The 18,922-nt window shown below is 34.8% G+C and overlaps 2 protein-coding genes across 2 annotated transcripts; one reads left to right on the top strand and one right to left on the bottom strand.

The window, feature by feature from the left end:
- Positions 1-250: 250 nt before the first annotated feature.
- LOC311304426 (gap junction alpha-1 protein-like) lies at positions 251-18,142 on the bottom strand. The gene is made up of 5 exons (XM_084431422.1): positions 18,045-18,142; positions 17,489-17,554; positions 15,926-16,712; positions 3,848-3,907; positions 251-1,249 (listed from the first exon to the last, which is right to left on the bottom strand). Exons 3-5 carry the CDS (start codon positions 16,676-16,678, stop codon positions 386-388), a joined length of 1,677 nt encoding a protein of 558 aa, XP_084287548.1. The 5' UTR covers positions 16,679-16,712; positions 17,489-17,554; positions 18,045-18,142; the 3' UTR covers positions 251-385.
- On the top strand, positions 11,692-14,190 carry gja12.2 (gap junction protein alpha 12.2). Its single transcript, XM_084432914.1, has 2 exons — positions 11,692-11,831; positions 13,151-14,190. The coding sequence occupies exon 2, from the start codon at positions 13,157-13,159 to the stop codon at positions 13,892-13,894; it is 738 nt and encodes a 245-aa protein (XP_084289040.1). The 5' UTR covers positions 11,692-11,831; positions 13,151-13,156; the 3' UTR covers positions 13,895-14,190.
- Positions 18,143-18,922: the final 780 nt, after the last annotated feature.

Genomic DNA, 18,922 nt, shown 5'->3' with positions numbered 1-18,922 from the left:
ATAGATTTATCTCCCATTTATTCTTGGTGTATAAAAAACGTGGTTAAACATATTTCTAGTTGAAAAATAAAATAAAAAAGGCAGTAGAAACTATAGAAACGGACAAAAAAACACACACACAAAAAAAACACTGGCCTTAGTGACAGAAGTAAGGCGTTTAGTGAATGCAACTCAAGAAGATTACAGCGCCATCTAGTGTTCAGTTAGCAAAAGTTACAATTAACAATTAAAACATAAAATAAATCATAGGCTAAGTTTGATAATAATTTATCATATTAATATTTCTTTCTTATATTAATAAAGTTGATTATATTAGCTAGCCTATATGTATTTTCCTACAAGTGTTCCCAGAAATAGGTGCTAGAATATGACACAAGGACTTTCCTTATAGATCAGTTTTGGCTCCATCAAGACTGCCTTTTCTTTGACCGCACCTGTTCTGAAAGGCCATGTTTAACTCATTGTGTCTCATTCCATCAACAGCACTGGGTTCTACCATAAAAGGTGAACGATAATGGGGATCTCCAGCATGCATTATAGGCCTATTCTTATATTTCTTATTCCTCCCACTTATGCTCTTACAAAGCAAATATAATATTTCTAGAACATTTAAGGCCAGAGACACACAAGCCACCACCAGCATGAAGATAATGAAGATGGTTTTCTCTGTGGGTCTAGACATGAAACACTCTGTCTTCACCGTACAGGGCGAGATCTCACAGTGGAACTTGTGCTCCATGATAAATCCAAACAGGTAATACTGTCCAACGATGAAAGCCACCTCTAAAATGATCTTTACAAACAGCTGGGTCAAGTAGGTACCCAGCATGTTTCCTTTGATTGCAACCTTCCCGTTAGCGTCTGTATATTTTGGCTGCTTCGACATCGGGTTCCTTTTCAGCTCCTCTCTCAATTTTTTCTCTTGGTGGATGACGTGCACCACGTGGCCCAGGTACAGCAAAGTCGGAGTGGAAATGAAGATGATCTGCATGACCCAGAAGCGAATGTGCGAGATGGGGAACTTCCAGTCGTAACACACGTTCTCGCAACCAGGAGTGTTGGTGTTGCATATTAAGTTGGATCTCTCGTCACCCCACACGCTCTCCGCCGCCGTTCCCAACACCAGGATCCTGAAGATGAAAAGGACGACCATCCATATCTTGCCGATGACGGTGGAGTGGGACTGTACTTTGTCCAGTAAAGCTGAGAGAAATCCCCAATCTCCCATGATTGGTTGCTCAGGGCTTCCCTGGAGGATAGATAGGAGATTTACACTAAATTATACACAATTCGTTTTTTATAGGAATACATGGTGATCATCACAAATATAGCAATTGGAGGTTAGCAGAGTGAAATCAAGTAAATTAGGCCGTTTTTTTATCAAAGTTTTTTACTCTTCGTTTTTTAGTGTGTACACTTCATAAGCAAAACACTGAAAAATGGCATTTCCTACTTAGTATTTTTGTCTTGTTTCCAGTCCAAATATAAAAATGATTAAATCAAGATGCATTTACTAGATGAGTAACATTGTTTTCTGAAAAAAAAAACTAAAAAAAAAACTTTTTTGCTTCCTGTTACCCTCAAATCTACCCTCAAATCTTTTTTTTTTTTTAAAGGTTTAAGTCAGGTACTTCTTTGTCGACTACTTAAATATCCCTTTAAATAAAACACCACCAACCCCACCCCCGCCCCTTATACATCCAGAATACCTACTGCACGACTATGAACAAATTAGCAAATCACTATAAAATATCACTGATTGACATAAAATTATATATATTTTTGGTTTTAATAGCTTTATATTATTATATTGTTATCAAGGTTAGGTTTGGGGTCAATTTGACACTCCCATTGATGGTCTCAGGATGCCTCACTGTTGGCACGACACAGGACTCATGGTAGCGTTCACCTTTTCTTCTCTGGACAATCGACTTTCCAAATGTACCAAACAGTCAGAAGGATGCTTCATCAGATACAATAACTTTGCGCCAGTCTTCTGCTCTCCAATTCTTGTCCTTCCTGCAGAATTTCAGTCAATCTTTGATGTTTTTATTGGAGAGAAGTGGCTTCTTTACCGCCCTTCTTGACATCAGGTCGTTGTCCAAAAGTCTTGGCCTCGCTGTGTGTGCAGATGCACTTACACCCCCTGCTGCCAATATTGAGCAGTTCTGCACTGGTGGTGGCACAATTCTGTAGCTGATTCCTCAGGAGGAGAAGGTCCTGGCACTTGCTGGACACTCTGGGATGTCCTAAAGCCTTCTTCACTGCAGCCGAACCTCTTGAAACGCTCTTGATGATCTGGTAAATGGTTCTTTCAGGTGCAAAATTCTTTGCAGCTATTTCCTTACACGTGAGGCCATTTTGATGCAAAGATGATGGCTGCACATCTTTCTTTGGAGGAAACCATTGCTTATACAAGAACACATTGATTGGAAGCACTTCTTAGCAATCATGTGCCGATGATATGATTGGTAAAATTATGTTAGCTGGTCATTTGGTGCCAAGGACAAAAACAGTGAAATTTGGGGTTTGTGATAAAGCTTTTTGCAAATATGTAAAATGCCTCTGATCACTCTGCACAATAATCTAGAAAAATGTGAATCAACATCATAACAACTAAAGCAGCAAACTTTTCAAATTTGGCCACAGCTGTACCCTGTCATTCAAGTGGGAAGTGGGACCATAGTAACGGTCCATTTTTGGAAGGTAATTTACCTGCTAGACAACATGAGGGTCAACACTAGGAGTCTCATGCTCATCTGAGGAGGATGCCTCATAATCAGGGTCTTCCTCTTTCTCAGACACATTCTCCTCTGTCACTGTCACTTTCAAAGAACTGACAAAATCTAATTGACAGAAAACCTTTGCTTAGAGATCATTTTCAATTGAGAGAGAGCATAAAGAGAGAAGAATATCAAAGTTCTTGCAAGAATTATGTTTTCCCTTCCCTGGAAATATCTAATTGGCACTGGAAATATCTAATTTCTTGTGAGAATTACTGTATGATTCACCCCTCCACTATATCGTGTGAACTATCAGTGGCTCTCGCACACTTCAGGTAGACTTACGTATATGGTAATGTTAGGTTACGGCCCTAAAGCAGAGGGAAGTTTTTTGAAGATCATAAAATCTCAAGTTATAATGACCTCAATATTATCCAAACCAACCAAAACAAATGTGTGATTTTTTGTCAAATCACCAATGTGTGATATATTTCGTATATGTTTTATACAGCAAAATGAGCCTGGGGTCAAATTGACCCCAAAGAACACAGATGCTACAAAATGTGTACAGAACATTGAAAACATATCATCATGTTAACTTTATGTTTACCCAGAAAATATTTTAAATATGAAGCAAAAATGTTTTTGTTAATTATGTATTTAGAGACGTTAAACACTGAATGTGGTCAAATCGACCCCGAAGGTAATAGGAGGGTTTTAAAACAAACAAAATGATCTGCCAGTGGGATAAGGAAAATATTCTTGTTTCTGTTTGAATTCAGATTAGTTTTCTGACCCCATTGGCAGATATTTTTGCAGATTAATGCAAAATGAATGCCCCCTCCCCCCCAGTAAATCTAGTAAATGCATCTTGATTTGAGCATTTTTAGATATTCTGACTGGAAACAAGACAAAAATACCAAGTATAACTTATTTTAATCAAAAGGGTAAAGGAATGTGTAAATTGTCACCTTAGTTCCACCATGAATGTTACAAGACAACAACAGCGACTGAGATTTTTACAACACATTGGCCATTTTGCTGTAATGTTCTCACTTCCCAAAAATCTTTCCAGTTTATTTAAAGCATTTGCATCTCATCCATTATAGAAATGTCATACTCACCAAATTAAATGGGCAAGAAAAAACGTTGTGCCTTGTAAGCTCAGAGTATTTGTCCCCAACCTGTAGACATATAAAATCATACATTTTAGGACACAATCAAAAAGACAATTTTTGGGTTATTAACCAATCTGAAACCTTTGAGGGAAAGTTACTTCCTAGTTAGAATGTTTTCTGTAAGAATTCATACAGATAAGATGGGGGACCAAAGTAATATGTATATATATATTAGAAATGTTTTATGAACGATATTCAAAATATATTTAACACTTTATATTAGGTGTCTTTAACTGCTATGTACTTGCAGCAAAAAATAAAAATACAAATAAGAACAACATGCTGTATAGCAAAACACTTTTGCTATTGAAGTGGGATACATACGGGTAAGGTTAGGGACAGGTTTGGTGTTTAAAGGTATGCAGTGTAACAGATGTAATAGATGTAATTACAGAAATTAATACATCACTGTAAAAAAGTTGCTGCCTTAAACTTTTAAAGCTACAATATGTAAGATTTTTGTAATAAAACATCCAAAAATCACTTGCACAGTGTGATATATTTCCTGCAGTTGCGTACTTACAATATCCCAAAAGTTCCCAAAGATTTCAGAGAAATTCCTATTTTAAATAATGGCTCGTCCCTGTTCACTTGACATCACATGACGTAATATCCACATTGTCCCTGGTTTCCGCTCGTACGTGTATGTACTTAATAAGTGCATTGTATCTATTGATTTATTTAAATGTTAGTAGTTAAAGATACCTAATATAAAGTGGGTCCAAACAGTTAACAATAACTATCTTGTTAATTATTTAAATATATTTTATATTAAATTAATGCATTGAATATGTAACTGTTAAAATCATACTCCAACAAATCCCAAAATATTCTTACCTGAATGAAGAGTCCAAATGGTAATTTCCCGTAAAGCAACAACTACTACTAATGATTGTAAAAAAATATATTTTTTTAAAATCACTCGCAAGTATGTATTTAAATCAGCTTATTTTCTTATTCAGTTTGTTGAGATTTAAAGACTATTCTACAATAAAACATCGGTATCTTTATGAAATACCGGTCGCTTTCGATGAAGTCAGACAAGATTCAGTCATTCATCTTATACATGACATGTGATTTGCCTATATCTGAACGAACACTGAAAGCTCCACCCAACTCTCTGATAAAGAAAACCAGTTTTAACCAGTCATTTATCACTTCTTGATTTCTGTTCTTCTTAGAAGTAGTCGAATCATGAGTCTAGTTGCAACACACTTTCACACATTAGCGAAATTTGTCTGAATCATCAGCTTTGAATATGTTGCTAGGTGGAAACAACATCTATGTGATGGTGGTGTGGTGTAGTGGCTAAAGATCAGGGCTGGTTATGTGCTGGGTTTGAGAAATGACAATCACTGCTGTGTCTTTGACTTAACCACTGATTGTTCCAGAGGGATTGTCCTCTATAAGCAAGGACACAAGTTTCAGCTTAATGAATAGCCTACAACGAAACAATATTTGGTAACACTTTATTGTACAGTGTCCTTGTAACACGTTACATGTAGTTACTATAGTAATTATTGTGCATAATTACACACAACAAACCTAAACCACACCCTAATCCTAAACCAAGTGAAGTCAAGTACCTTTATTTAGTGCTTTACAGATTGTTCCAAAGCAGCTTTACAGTGAAAACAAGAAAATTATTCAATGACGTAAACAGAGTTAATTTCAGCTGCAGCTCTAAAATAAAACAGTGTCATTGTTCAGCTGAAGTCAGTTTAGTGTTTATTCAGTTTCGTGGTAAAGAACATCAGTTATTAAATGAGTTCATTTCATCTATAAAGCAGTTCTGCAGAAAACAGTGATGTCATCGTCCAGTTCAGTTCAGTTTTTATCCAGTAGTACCAGCTAGTCAGATCCATAATATTGTTGAATAAGTTTCCCCAACTAAGCAAGTCGACAGTGGCAAGGAACCCAAACTCCATTAGGTGACAAAATAGAGGAAAAAAAAACCTTGGGAGAAACCAGGCTCACTCTTTCTATGAAAGAACATGGTGTGATTATGATTCAGGCAGCATCACAAGTCTGTAGGCTATCAGATTGTGGATCGGTAGCATTAACCCTAACCCTAGGTACATGTAGTTCATTATTATTACTCGGTACTTAAATGTATAATTACACTATTAAAACAGTTTTGGCAGACATTAATAAAGCTTGATGAAAACTTGCACACAAACAAAAAAACATATTTACCCTAATCTCAAGTCTCCTTGGTAAATAAGTACATTGACTTTTAAGACAACTTCTGACAAAACTGTTAGATGTGGTGGAAAGGCGTCACAACTGAGGAACGGTCATTATTTGTGTAAAAATGTATGGGTTTTTTTTCACACACAGGAAATTGATTTATTCCTTTATTTATCATTTATTTATGATTATTTCCCACTTTGTTTAGATAATTGTAGTTTTTATGGAATATTATTGTATGATGGATAACCTATTTAAACTTTATGTAGGCCTATTTAAAGTCATAGTAAAAGGTTTAAAAAGAACCTTTATATAATAGGAAAAAGCTTAGTTTTAATAAGAATCAACCCGAGATTTAAAAGTTCTATGTCATTGAAAAAACTCTAGCCATATCCCAATTTCCTAATCTGAAACAAGCCTTTATAAAACACGAATCCCAATTTGAATGCGTGAAATGAGGATAGATACACTGTAAAAAATGAGTGCTGTGATTATTTATCACAACTTAAAATTCAACATTAGAATAAGAAGTAATGTGTTGTTTCAACTTAAAAAAGAACTTGTTTGTGCTTGACTTAAAATAGTAAGTTTAGTTAACTTTAGTTGGATAATTAAGTTATCTCAACAAATTTTAAGTTAAGAATTGCAGCTATAGATAGATAGATAGATAGATAGATAGATAGATAGATAGATAGATAGATAGATAGATAGATAGATAGATAGATAGATAGATAGATAGATAATTCTCTGTATAAATCACAGATTGACCCTGACAACCTTTAACACTTGACAATTTATTTTCAATTAAAAGCTTGTGTAATCTCCCAGTAAAAAGGAGTTTTATTTCTCAAGGATTTGCATTTTTGTTTAATTATGTGTAATTGTGGGAGTGAGATCTGCGGACAGTCATCCTGACAATGAACTTGAGTAATCTCTGCTTATAAAACATGGACACGGACACTTTTCATGTCAGGTCTTTGTGATTGAAAAAACTGGGTTACGTTAAACTAACATAATTTGTTCATGTAACTTCAACATCATGGAATTAAGTCATTTTAAGCGACCCAATTTAAGTAGTCTCAAAAAGAATTTTTAAAGGCTTCCTGACATGATTCAGGAGTTCCAGGTGTATCCATTAATATTTCATTTATTTTTGTAACACATAATTAAATTGATAGATTACAGCTAGCTATTTGCTAGCAGTAGCACATGTTATCATCTTAAATGCTAAGATTTACATGCTCTTTCAACCAAAGCAGTTGTAAGTAACAACTGCCAATGGTTCAGTAGTCATGCTAATGGTTCAGTAGTCATGTCAAAGCAATAACTAAATCAGCATACTATCATCTGAAAAATATTGCAAGAATAAGATGCTTTGTTTCCAGACAAGACTTAGAGAAACTTGTGCATGCTTTCATCACCAGCAGGGTGGATTATTATAATGGACTCCTCACTGGCCTTCCCAAAAAGACCATAAGACAGTTGCAGCTCATACAGAACGCTGCCGCCAGGATTCTGAGCAGAACCAGAAAATATTAACACATCACACCAGTCCTCAGGTCTTTACACTGGCTCCCAGTTAAATTTAGGATTGATTTTAAAGTATTATTACTGGTATATAAATCATTCAATGGCCTAGGACCTCAATACATTGCAGATATGCTCACTGAATATAAACCCAACAGATCACTCAGATCATTAGGATCATATCAGCTAGAAATACCAAGGGTTCACTCTAAGCATGGCGAGTCCGCTTTTAGCTATTATGCCAGCCGCAGCTGGAACCAGCTTCCAGAGGAGATCAGATGTGCTCCTACAGTAGTCATATTCAAATCCAGACTCAAAACACATCTGTTTAGCTATGCATTTACTGAATGAGCACTGTGCCAATGCTCGTCCGACTGTTTGTACTGTATTTTATTAAATTTTTCTAAACTGTTTTAATTATTCTTATTTCTTTTACTATTTTAATTTCTTCTATGTTAAGCACTTTGAATTGCCATTGTGTATGAAATGTGCAATATAAATAAACTTGCCTTGCCTTGCCTAACAAAATCAGTCCACAGCCAAACAAAATGCTCCACTCTTCTCCACAATGGTAACACACTGTAATTTAAATGGTTCTAATAATTCCAATGTAATTGACCATTAAACACAATTACACACTATCAAGTCTTCCCCTTTTCTCATTTTCTCAAAAAAACATAAAATAACACTTAATTTTAACATTTATTTTCTCTTAATTCAACCATTTGCAAAGCATGCTGGGAACTAACAAGCACCGTCCAGTTTCAGTTAATGCAACACAAATCATTCATGTAATCCAACACAAATGGATTAAGTAAACTTAAATTTTATATATATTTAAGCAGATTGAACACAATCAAATTAAGTTAGGGCAAAATGGCAGTTGGCGTCGCACTATACTGCCACCCTCTGGATGTAAGAATTTTTTACTTAAAGGGATAGTTCACCCAAAAATGAAAATTCTATCACTGTTTACTCACCCTCAAGTTGTTCCAAACCTGTATGAGTTTCATGCTGAACACAAAGGAAGATATTTGGAAGAATGTTTGTAACCAAACAGATCTCGGTCCCCGTTGACTACCATAGTATATTTTTTTCCTACTATGGAAGTCAATGGGGACCGAGATCTGTTGATTACAAACATTCTTCCAAATATCTTCCTTTGTGTTCAGCAGAACAAAAAAACTCATACAGGTTTGGAACAACTTGAGGGTGAGTAAACAATGATAGAATTTTCATTTTTGGGTGAACTATCCCTTTAACATAAATGGTTTGTGTTTAGACAACGCGTTAGGATTTTGTAGAGTTAAGTTGAGACATAATTACGTGGACCTTAATAGAAAAAATCATTTAAAGTCAACAAACACAATTATTATAAGTAAATTGAATATAAATATATTATGTCAAGTGCACAACCTTCCTTGTTAATTTTTTTAGTGTAATTTCCTAATCTGAAACAAGCCTTTATAAAACACGAATCCCAATTTCAATGCATGAAATGAGGATGGATGGATGGATGGATGGATGGATGGATGGATGGATGGATGGATGGATGGATGGATGGATGGATGGATGGATGGATGGATGGATGGATGGATGGATGGATGGATGGATGGATGGATGGATGGATGGATGGATGGATGGATGGATGGATGGATGGATGGATGGATGGATGGATGGATGGATGGATGGATGGATGGATGGATGGATGGATGGATGGATGGATGGATGGATGGATGGATGGATGGATGGATGGATGGATGGATGGATGGATGGATAGATAGATAGATAGATAGATAGATAGATAGATAGATAGATAGATAGATAGATAGATAATTCTCTGTATAAATCACAGATTGACCCTGACAACCTTTAACACTTGACACTTTATTTTCAAGTACAGTAAAGCCTTGTGTAATCTCCCAGTAAAAAGGAGTTTCATTATGTGTAATTGTGGGAGAGAGATCTGCGGACAGTCATCCTGACAAAGAACTTGAGTAATTTCTGCTTACAAAACATGAACACGGACACTTTTCATGTCATACGTGACTGAGATCCAAAAAAGGGGGCAACTGAGGGACAGCAATCATTTGAACTGATAACTCAATAACAAAGATATTTTACTCAAGACCTGAGAAACTTCACCATAGATTTGAACTTACACCCTAAGTGATCAAAAGAAATATTGTCTCAGGTCCTGACAGAAAAGTCATCTTGCAGTGACAGATTAACTAAGCCCAAATTGATGAATGGACCCTAATATTTTCTCTTTTTGCCACATGAGGACAGGAAATTTCATAAGAACAAGATCAGCGAATTACGTCAAACTCAACATTTTAGAGAACACATGCTTACTACCGCTTCAACCACCCCCATATTGAGAGGTCAGATCATTAAACTGTGGACTGAAAACCAAATATTACAAATATAAAAACAAATCCTTTCAAACAGATACATTAGAAGGATATATCAACATTGGTTTAGAGATAACAATGTGGTGAAAAGAGTTTAAAGAAACCATAAGATGGGGGGGAGGAAAGAAAACAGAAGTAAAGAAGTTTTGCTTCCTAAAATGGCTGTTGTTTAATATAGACATCACTGGAAGCTGGCACTGGTCTCTGTATTGTGAGTTAATCTAGTTGGACTTGGTTCCTTTTACCAAATGCCGTGACATTAGTAGGCCAGGCTAAGATGTTTTTACGATTCTTACTTACAGTAACATTTTCGATTCATTCTGAATCTGTTCGTCTTAAACAGTCCTCTTTCCCTCTCGTAGATAGTGCTGTAAAATCTGATTGATTCTAATGAATCGGTTTGTCCGAAATGGCTCGGTCTGGAAGGTCCGATTCACTCTTTTGAATTTGTTCGTCTTAAACGGTCCAGTCTCTAATACGAAACTCTCATAAGTTTTTTTTTTCCGGACGGTTCTTATAAATGAACAGATTCTAAAAACAGTTGAATCACGTCATTTTTGTAGCAGACTATTCATCATTTTATTATTTTAATTAGTTATATAGCCTATTTAGTGCATTTTATTGCTATTTATAACATTTATTTGTGCAAGTTTGATTTTGACATGTCATCCTAATTGGGTTCATTCATTTAAAAACCCTCTTTTTTTAACACATTACAGCCTATATTTGACTTTTGGGTAGTTATATATTTTACCAACATAAACTTCACCTCTCATTTCTCCAAGTAAAATCTCTAGCCCACTCATGATGACCATAGAGACGCATATACCTCCACAGAACTGGACATATTCGTCTTCTTTCAGTGGTTTGCATCATAAAAATACTCTCAGACATGACATTCTTTCAATTATGATATAAAAAGGGATCTAAAAATGGATGACGAGGATAAAAATTGTGTCCAAAATGGGTGTCCTTTCATGTGGTGTTTCTGTTTTATCACTGAGTGAGAACAACCATATTCTGTCTGCACTGTACACTTCACAGAACCGCAAGTAAAAGTAATGTTTGCCAATTTTCTCCCATAATTATGGTTTCTGTGGAGAACAGCTGCGGTGAAACTACATGAGAGCTGGACAAAGTTCAAACATGCATGCTAACATACATATTTACATATTTGCTGCTTTCCTTTTACCCAAATAAATCCTTAATTGGCTTTTGTACCACGGTCAGACATGCATATTGAAATTAATTTTACAGAAATGTTATCTGAATAATATCAAAACATTATATTGTATAAATCCATTACTGTACATAGACAAAAACAGCATAACATATTGCAATGATCATGGCCTTTGGATTACATAAGATATTTTTTGCAAAAATGTCAGACCTTTCCTTTCAACATTGTGTTTGTGTTTTCGGAAAAATGCTGTATATGGAAACGACAGTTTCATCACATTTCGCATGATCATGACTCTTACTCTTTTCTTTTTTTTTTTTTTTGGTTTCATGTATTGCAACATCCTGAGGCAAAGCTGGACAATGTAAAGATCGGTGTTATTTAAATCCGAGAGTGTGCGATTTTGAATACGTGCTCATCGACCCGAAGTGAAATGAAGACATTTTTTTTTTTACTTTTGTTTTAGTGTCCACCCATTTTTTTTTGTGGGTGGACACTAAATGAAAGCTACACTTATAAAAAATACAAAACTTGTTGAAGATCAGATCTTGAAACCTCTGATATCATCTTTTCGCCTGCACACAAGAAGTGTCACAGGAACTGTCATCATAACAATAAGGTAACCTTGCAAATGGAATTACACTCTACTTTGCACTTTAACATTTACTGATGATTGGAATGATTGTTTTTATTTAAAACAACATGTTTTCTTATTGCTGATAGGCCACATATTTTAATGTTGATGTTGTACCAACTTTCCTACTGTACATAATAGAAGAACCCATACATTAGCTTTTTTCTTTAGTCAATTTTACAATTTAATTATTTTAAATGACAGTTATAAACTTGAGGGGAAATGACTACATACGCCATTAAAAGTGATGGTGATAACTAAAAGACCATTTAGTTAAAAATAATAGATAAAATATCTAAGTAACAGAGTTGTCAAATATATGTTCACTACCATTCAAAAGTTTGGGGTCAGTAAGATTTTTAATGTTTTTAAAAGAAGTATCTTCTGCTCACCAAGGCTGCATTTATTTGATAAAAAACAATTGAAAAAAATAATATTGTGAAATATTATGACCATTTAAAATGACTGTTTTCTATTTTAATATATTTTAAACTGTAATTTATTCCTGAGATCAAAGCTGAATTTTCAGCATCATTACTCCAGTGACTCCAGTGTCACATGATCCTTCAGAAATCATTCTAATATGATGATTTGATGCTCAAGAAACATTCATTATTATTATCAATGTTGAAAACAGTTTTTTTTTTAATTCTTTGATGAATAGAAAGTTCAAAAGAACAGCATTTATTTAAAATAGAATATTTTCTAACATTATAAATGTCTTTACTGTAACTTTTGATCAGTTTAACTCATTAACTCATTATTTCTTCCCCCAAAAAATAAAATTAAAATTCTTACTGACCCCAAACTTTTGAACGGTAGTGTTTAATGTTACAAAAGCTTTAGATTTCAGATAAATGCTGTTCTTCTGAACTTTCTATTCATCATAGCATCATGAAATAAAAATGTAAATAACTGTTTTCAACACTGATAATAAGAATGAATGTTTCTTGAGCATCAAATCATCATATTAGAATGATTTCTGAAGGATCATGTGACACTGGAGTCACTGGATTAAGACTGGAGTGATGATGCTGAAAATTCAGCTTTGATCACAGGAATAAATGACACTTTACTGTATATTCACATAGAAAACAGCTGTTTTAAATTGGAATAATATTTCACAATATTACTGTTTTTGTTTGTATTTTTAATCAAATAAATGCAGCCTTGGTGAGCAGAAGATACTTCTTTTAAAAACATAAAAAATCTTACTGACCCCAAACCTTTGAACGGTAGTGTATGTCCATGTAATTCCTTTTCTCCCATATTGTACTTTACCTCAGAAGTCTTCTCGTTTGCAGGTCAGCATGGGAGACTGGGGATTCCTCTCGAAACTTTTAGACAAAGTGCAGTCTCACTCAACCAATATTGGGAAGGTTTGGCTGACGGTTCTGCTGATCTTCAGAATAATGGTTCTTGGGGCTGGACTGGATAAAGTCTGGGGGGATGAACAGTCCAGTATGGTCTGCAACATCAAGACTCCTGGTTGCTTGAATGCCTGCTACGACCATGCCTTCCCCATCTCCCATATGCGATTCTGGGCGCTCCAAATCATCTTTGTGGCCACCCCGAATCTGGTCTACCTCGGCTACGTTCTGCACGTCATTCACAAAGAAAACAAACTGAGACAGCATTTACAAAACCAGGCAGAGAAACGTGGCGTCAAACAACCCAAATACACTGATGACAACGGGAAGATTTATTACAAAGGAAGCCTGCTTTGTTGCTATATGTTGAGTCTCTTTGTGACTATCTTGTTTGAATCAGGGTTCATTGTAGGCCAGTACTATTTAATTGGCCTTTGGATGCCCGCGCAGCTAGACTGTAAAGTAGACCCTTGCCCTAAAATCGGCCTGCAATGTTTTACATCCCGCCCAACTGAAAAGACCATCTTCATTATCTTCATGCTCGTTGTGGCGTGCGTGTCTTTGGTTTTGAATCTAGGAGAAATATTCTATCTGATAGGTCGTAGGAGCCAGCACAAGATGAGGCCATCTGCAGTGATTGAGATGGAGAAATTAACCCATACTAAGACATTTTGCTAAATGAAATCATTTTTCCTTTAGACCCATGTCTGGAGCTCAAGCCTTCCACCATTTCCTGTTCTATTCTATTTAAACAGTTTTTTTTTTTCCTTTTCTTTTCAGGTGAAACAAGATTTAAACGTAAAAATAGTGTTTACATCGCTTATGTATGCCATTGTATCTGTTTTATAATATCTGACTTGGTAGCTAATTGAAGAACACAGTTTAATTATTATGATCATTAGCCTATTATTTTAGCAGTAGCTTAACACACAGTTCAGGGATTATTATGAACATAACTATTGTGAATATGTCATATGTGCAAATAAAAATACACATAAAAACAACAGCAAAAATACTGTGTTGTTTATAAGATGCAAGATGAATGGTTATTTCTAAATATTACGAGTGATGGTGTCCATGTTAACTAGAGAAAAAAAAAAGTTGGCTCGCATTGCTGTTATGTCTTTTCATCACAGGGGGGCGTGTGAAGAGCACAAATCATCAGTGCATTTGAAAATCAGGACAATTAGACACCAATACTTGAAATAACACTTCTGACAGAATAATGTAATATTAAATTGCCGTGAAAAACAACTAATGCACTTATAAAGCAAACAAATAAACACATTTCCATTATTATTATAAAACTTGTTCTATTTAAAAAAAATATATATATATATATATATATATATATATATATATATATATATAGCTTGAGATCACCAAACAATTTAAAAGGATACCCCACATGCGTTTTAATAGTCACATCGCATTGTATTTGTTTATTTGTATGTATGTGCTTCAAGTAATTCCCATTAAGATTTACATATAGTTCACCCAAAAATAAAAGGTCGTATCAACACTGCATGGTTCTCTTCTTCCATAAACCACTAAAGGAGATAAGGCAAGTAAAAAGACACACGTGAAACAACCAAGTTTGACGCGTCAGAAACGGACATATCTGAATATTTGTGAGATAAAAACGTAAAATATGCGCACATTCAAATTGCAATTAGATTCCAGCAGCACGTGAGACATATGGACTACTTCTATGATGTCTTTATCGTGCTTTTTTGTTATTTTTGGGGTCATGGAGGAGGTTTGGGTGAGTAGCTAAAGTATGCTACAATTGATATGTTTGGATGCTCCTTTAAAGGGATAGTTCACCCAAAAAATGAAAAATGTGTTATTATTTACTCACCCTCAAGTTGTTCCAAACCTGTAGCCTATGAGTTTCTTTCTTCTGTTGACCAGAAAAGAAGATATTTTAAAGAATGTTGGTAACCAAAAAGTTGACGGTAGCCATTGACTTCCATAGTAGGAAAAAAATAGGCCCAGTACTACTATGGGTGCCTTCAACTGTCTGGTTATCAACATTCTTTAAAATATCTTCTTTTGTGTTCAACAGAAGAAAGAAACATACAGGTTTGGAACATCACGAGGGCAAGTAAATTATGACAAAATTGTCATTTTTGGTAAACTATCACTTTTATTCTTTTCTGAATGAATGAAACTGTAACAGCAATACACGTAGCTTCCCACACATCATTAGCTGAGCAATACTTTAATTTAACAAGAAAAAACATAGACTTGTTACATTATTCACAGTTTTTATTTTCCACATTTTATTGGTTACTCTCATAGAGTTCCACGTGGTTTGCTTTAACCAAATGGTGAGAGAAGAAAGTATTTAGAAAATTATGAAACTGTAGTATGTTACATAAACTATTATCTATGTGTAACGTAAGTTTATGACAATTCCGTTGTCAGACCAAGAGAGCATCACAAAAATGTAATACAATGAGATAAGTGATAGAACATAGACAAGTCATTACCTTAACAAAGGTTAGAAGTTATAGTCCATATAAAATTACCTTAAATACCATGCACCAACATTCATTCTAGTGCAAACATTAAATACATATACTCATTTCACAGCAAAACAAAAACTGTGCAAAACAAATTGATCACAAAATGACATTAATTGTAATACTCATTTATCTATGTACAAGCTTACAACACCAAACAATCTTTTCACCCTTAAGTTTTGCTAGACTTTGAAGTTCCTGTGATGTACACCTTGGATCCATTTAAATCTTTCGAGAACGCAGACATCTGTTTGCCACGATGTCTCTTTGACCTGCGGCATATCAGGTAGAACATCTCAACCACGTTCAGAAGCAGAGAGATACACGCCACCACCAGCATAAAGATGATAAAGATGGTTTTCTCTGTGGGACGAGACATGTAACACTCAACCGTATGAGGGCAAGGCGATTGGGAGCATTCTATCTTAGGGATCATTATGAAACCGTAAATGTAATACTGGCCTACAATAAACGCAGCCTCCAGCAAGATCTTAACAAACAGGCTGACTAGGTAACTACCTAACAACTGGCCCTTGATTATAACTTTGCCATGATCGTCGGTGTATTTGAGTTGCTTGATGCCTTGCTTTTCAGCATGGCTTTCAATCTGCTGTTTCCGTTTTTTTTCTTTGTGGAGGATATGCAGAACGTGGCCGAAGTATAGAAGCGTTGGCGTGGACACAAAGATGATCTGAAGTACCCAGAAGCGAACGTGGGAGATTGGAAATGTGTGATCGTAGCACACGTTCTTACAACCCGGTTGCTTAGTGTTGCAGATCATTTTTGATTGTTCATCGCTCCACACCTTTTCGGCCCCGGCCCCGAGAACCATGATCCTGAAGACAAAGAGGACAGTGAGCCACACCTTCCCTACGACAGTGGAGTGAGACTGCACTTTGTCCAGCAGCTTGGAGAGAAAGCCCCACTCTCCCATGCTTGTGCCTCTAGTGTCTTCTCTGCCTGGAAAACTAGGGGAGAAAGACAGCATTTTTGAGTTGTTTTGATCTGCCTAAAATGCTGAAAACAATCTCATTATTTATGTCTTTCAAAACCCATATGCTATTATTTTTTCAGTGAACACACGTAAGTAGAAATTTGAAAAGAATCATTGCATGGCTCATAGAGCAGCGGCTAATCCAAAAAAGGAGAGAGAGAGAAAGAAAAAAGTCTAATTTATGGACTATATTCCAAGCCTCCAATACTATACTAACTTTGAGGGCGGAGCAGAGTAAACATTTTTGTTATTATTCATTATCACAAATACTTCATACATATTAATACAATATTTACAGCTGTGAAAAACTATTGGCTTAGAAAACAAAGAGAAAATGGATTACAATTTTAAAATTATATTAAAAAAATTATATATATTTTTTTTATGTAAAAAAATTAAACTTGCTTTCAAAATTCAAATACTCCACGTAAAGTTTTCATAGTTACATTGCATTTTATTATTATTATTTTATCTATGTGCTTCAAGTATTAAAAATGAAAGGTCATCTCCCGGCATGGTTTTCTTTCTTCCATGGGTCAAATAATTGTAGTCATTATTCAATGATAATGTTGAATACACATCGCATGACTTATGTTTCTAAAAACCAATTACTTGCATCAATAATGTCAACACGACATATCTACATGTGGGCAATGCCAACGTGTAATTTTCGACAGAGGGTACGATTATTAGAGAATAAGTAAACAATTATGTATACAAAAAAGAAAGAAAGACACTTAACCACAATACCTTTGTGAACTGTGACAACAATTCAATGTTCAGAAGAAAAGAGCGTCCAAGGTGCAGCGTTAAAATCTGGTTAAAACAAAATATAATTTAAAAATATGAATTTGAAATGAACATAATTACATTTACTTATTAAGAAATTATGAGTTATTATTATTATGACCAAAACACAACATTGATTTCTGTCTGTATTATATCCTAAAGACACTGTATTTTTTGAAAACAAACAATTCTAGGCATTTAAGTAATTACATTTGTGGTTTAATGGCAAAAAGGGAATATGTAACTAATTAGCAAGTAAATCTTTCAACATGCAGTCTTCAGGATACTCAACAATGTTTTAACAATGTGAATGACTGACTTTTCCAATCTAGCATTCAGTTCGAAACAGTGAACATTCAGCAATCACCAAAATGCGTCCGTGTATCAGTACAAAATAATATTATTTGATTATAGTCAGTTTTGTGTTTAGAATCCTGAAGGGAGCTTAACAATACATAATATCACATATAAATTAGCAAATAGAGCCATACAAAAATGTAAAATACGAAAAACTTACATTTCTACCTGTGACAACTTGCGTCTCAGTCCGGTGCTGATTGACTCTATTGCTCAATGTTGAAATGCCATGTGTCAGGTGTAAAGATTGAACTTCAGTGCACTTGATTTCGCAATTTTTTCCTTTTTTTTTTTTCTTTTGGGATGTCACCTTCCTCTTGACGTCTGATTAAAGTTCCATTGCCATATTTGGGATTACAGGATAAAATTGAGCCCAAAGTTAATTATTAATCATGTTAGAATCTAGGATAAGTACATACACACGAAACAATATCTCTGTACCTTTGTATTCTCACATACTCGTACTCGCATAAATACACACGCAATGCAGTTCAAACACGTTTGGCACGGTATATTGATTTGGCATCAGTGTGATTCATAACATTGCAGGAATTTCTGAACACAACTAGTACTGGGAAGTAAAACCACTTTTTAATGTTTCACCATGAGAGAAGAGAACAGAATAAAAAGTATCTTGGCATCCACCACAGGAGGAGCTTTTATAACATAATGAATCCTTGAGTTTTAGTGCTTTAGGGGTTTCATCATCTGAGCTGTAGTTATTCTATGCTATAGTCAGTAATAAGAACAGTGATAAAAATCAGCAGTGTGGCCATTTTTGAGATATGCGAGAACAACATACATCAACATAAAGATAATACAAATGCAAATGCAATGCAAAAAGGAATAGTGGAGCAAAAATTTTAATAAATAAATGTAATAAATTAATTAAATTAATTTTTTATAAAACTATATAAAATGCATTAATTGTAATATTTTAACATATTGTGCAGGCCAAACATATTGCTACAAAATGTCTTTATTTGTTTAAATGTTTTTTTTGTTTTTTTTACTGATCACAGGAAACTACTTGATAAT

This window comes from Rutilus rutilus, assembly GCF_951802725.1.
Source record: "Rutilus rutilus genome assembly, chromosome: 15".
Classification (NCBI taxonomy): Eukaryota; Metazoa; Chordata; class Actinopteri; order Cypriniformes; family Leuciscidae; genus Rutilus; species Rutilus rutilus.
The sequence above is the reverse complement of the archived record's forward strand: the minus strand, read 5'-3'. Positions and strand labels throughout refer to the sequence as shown.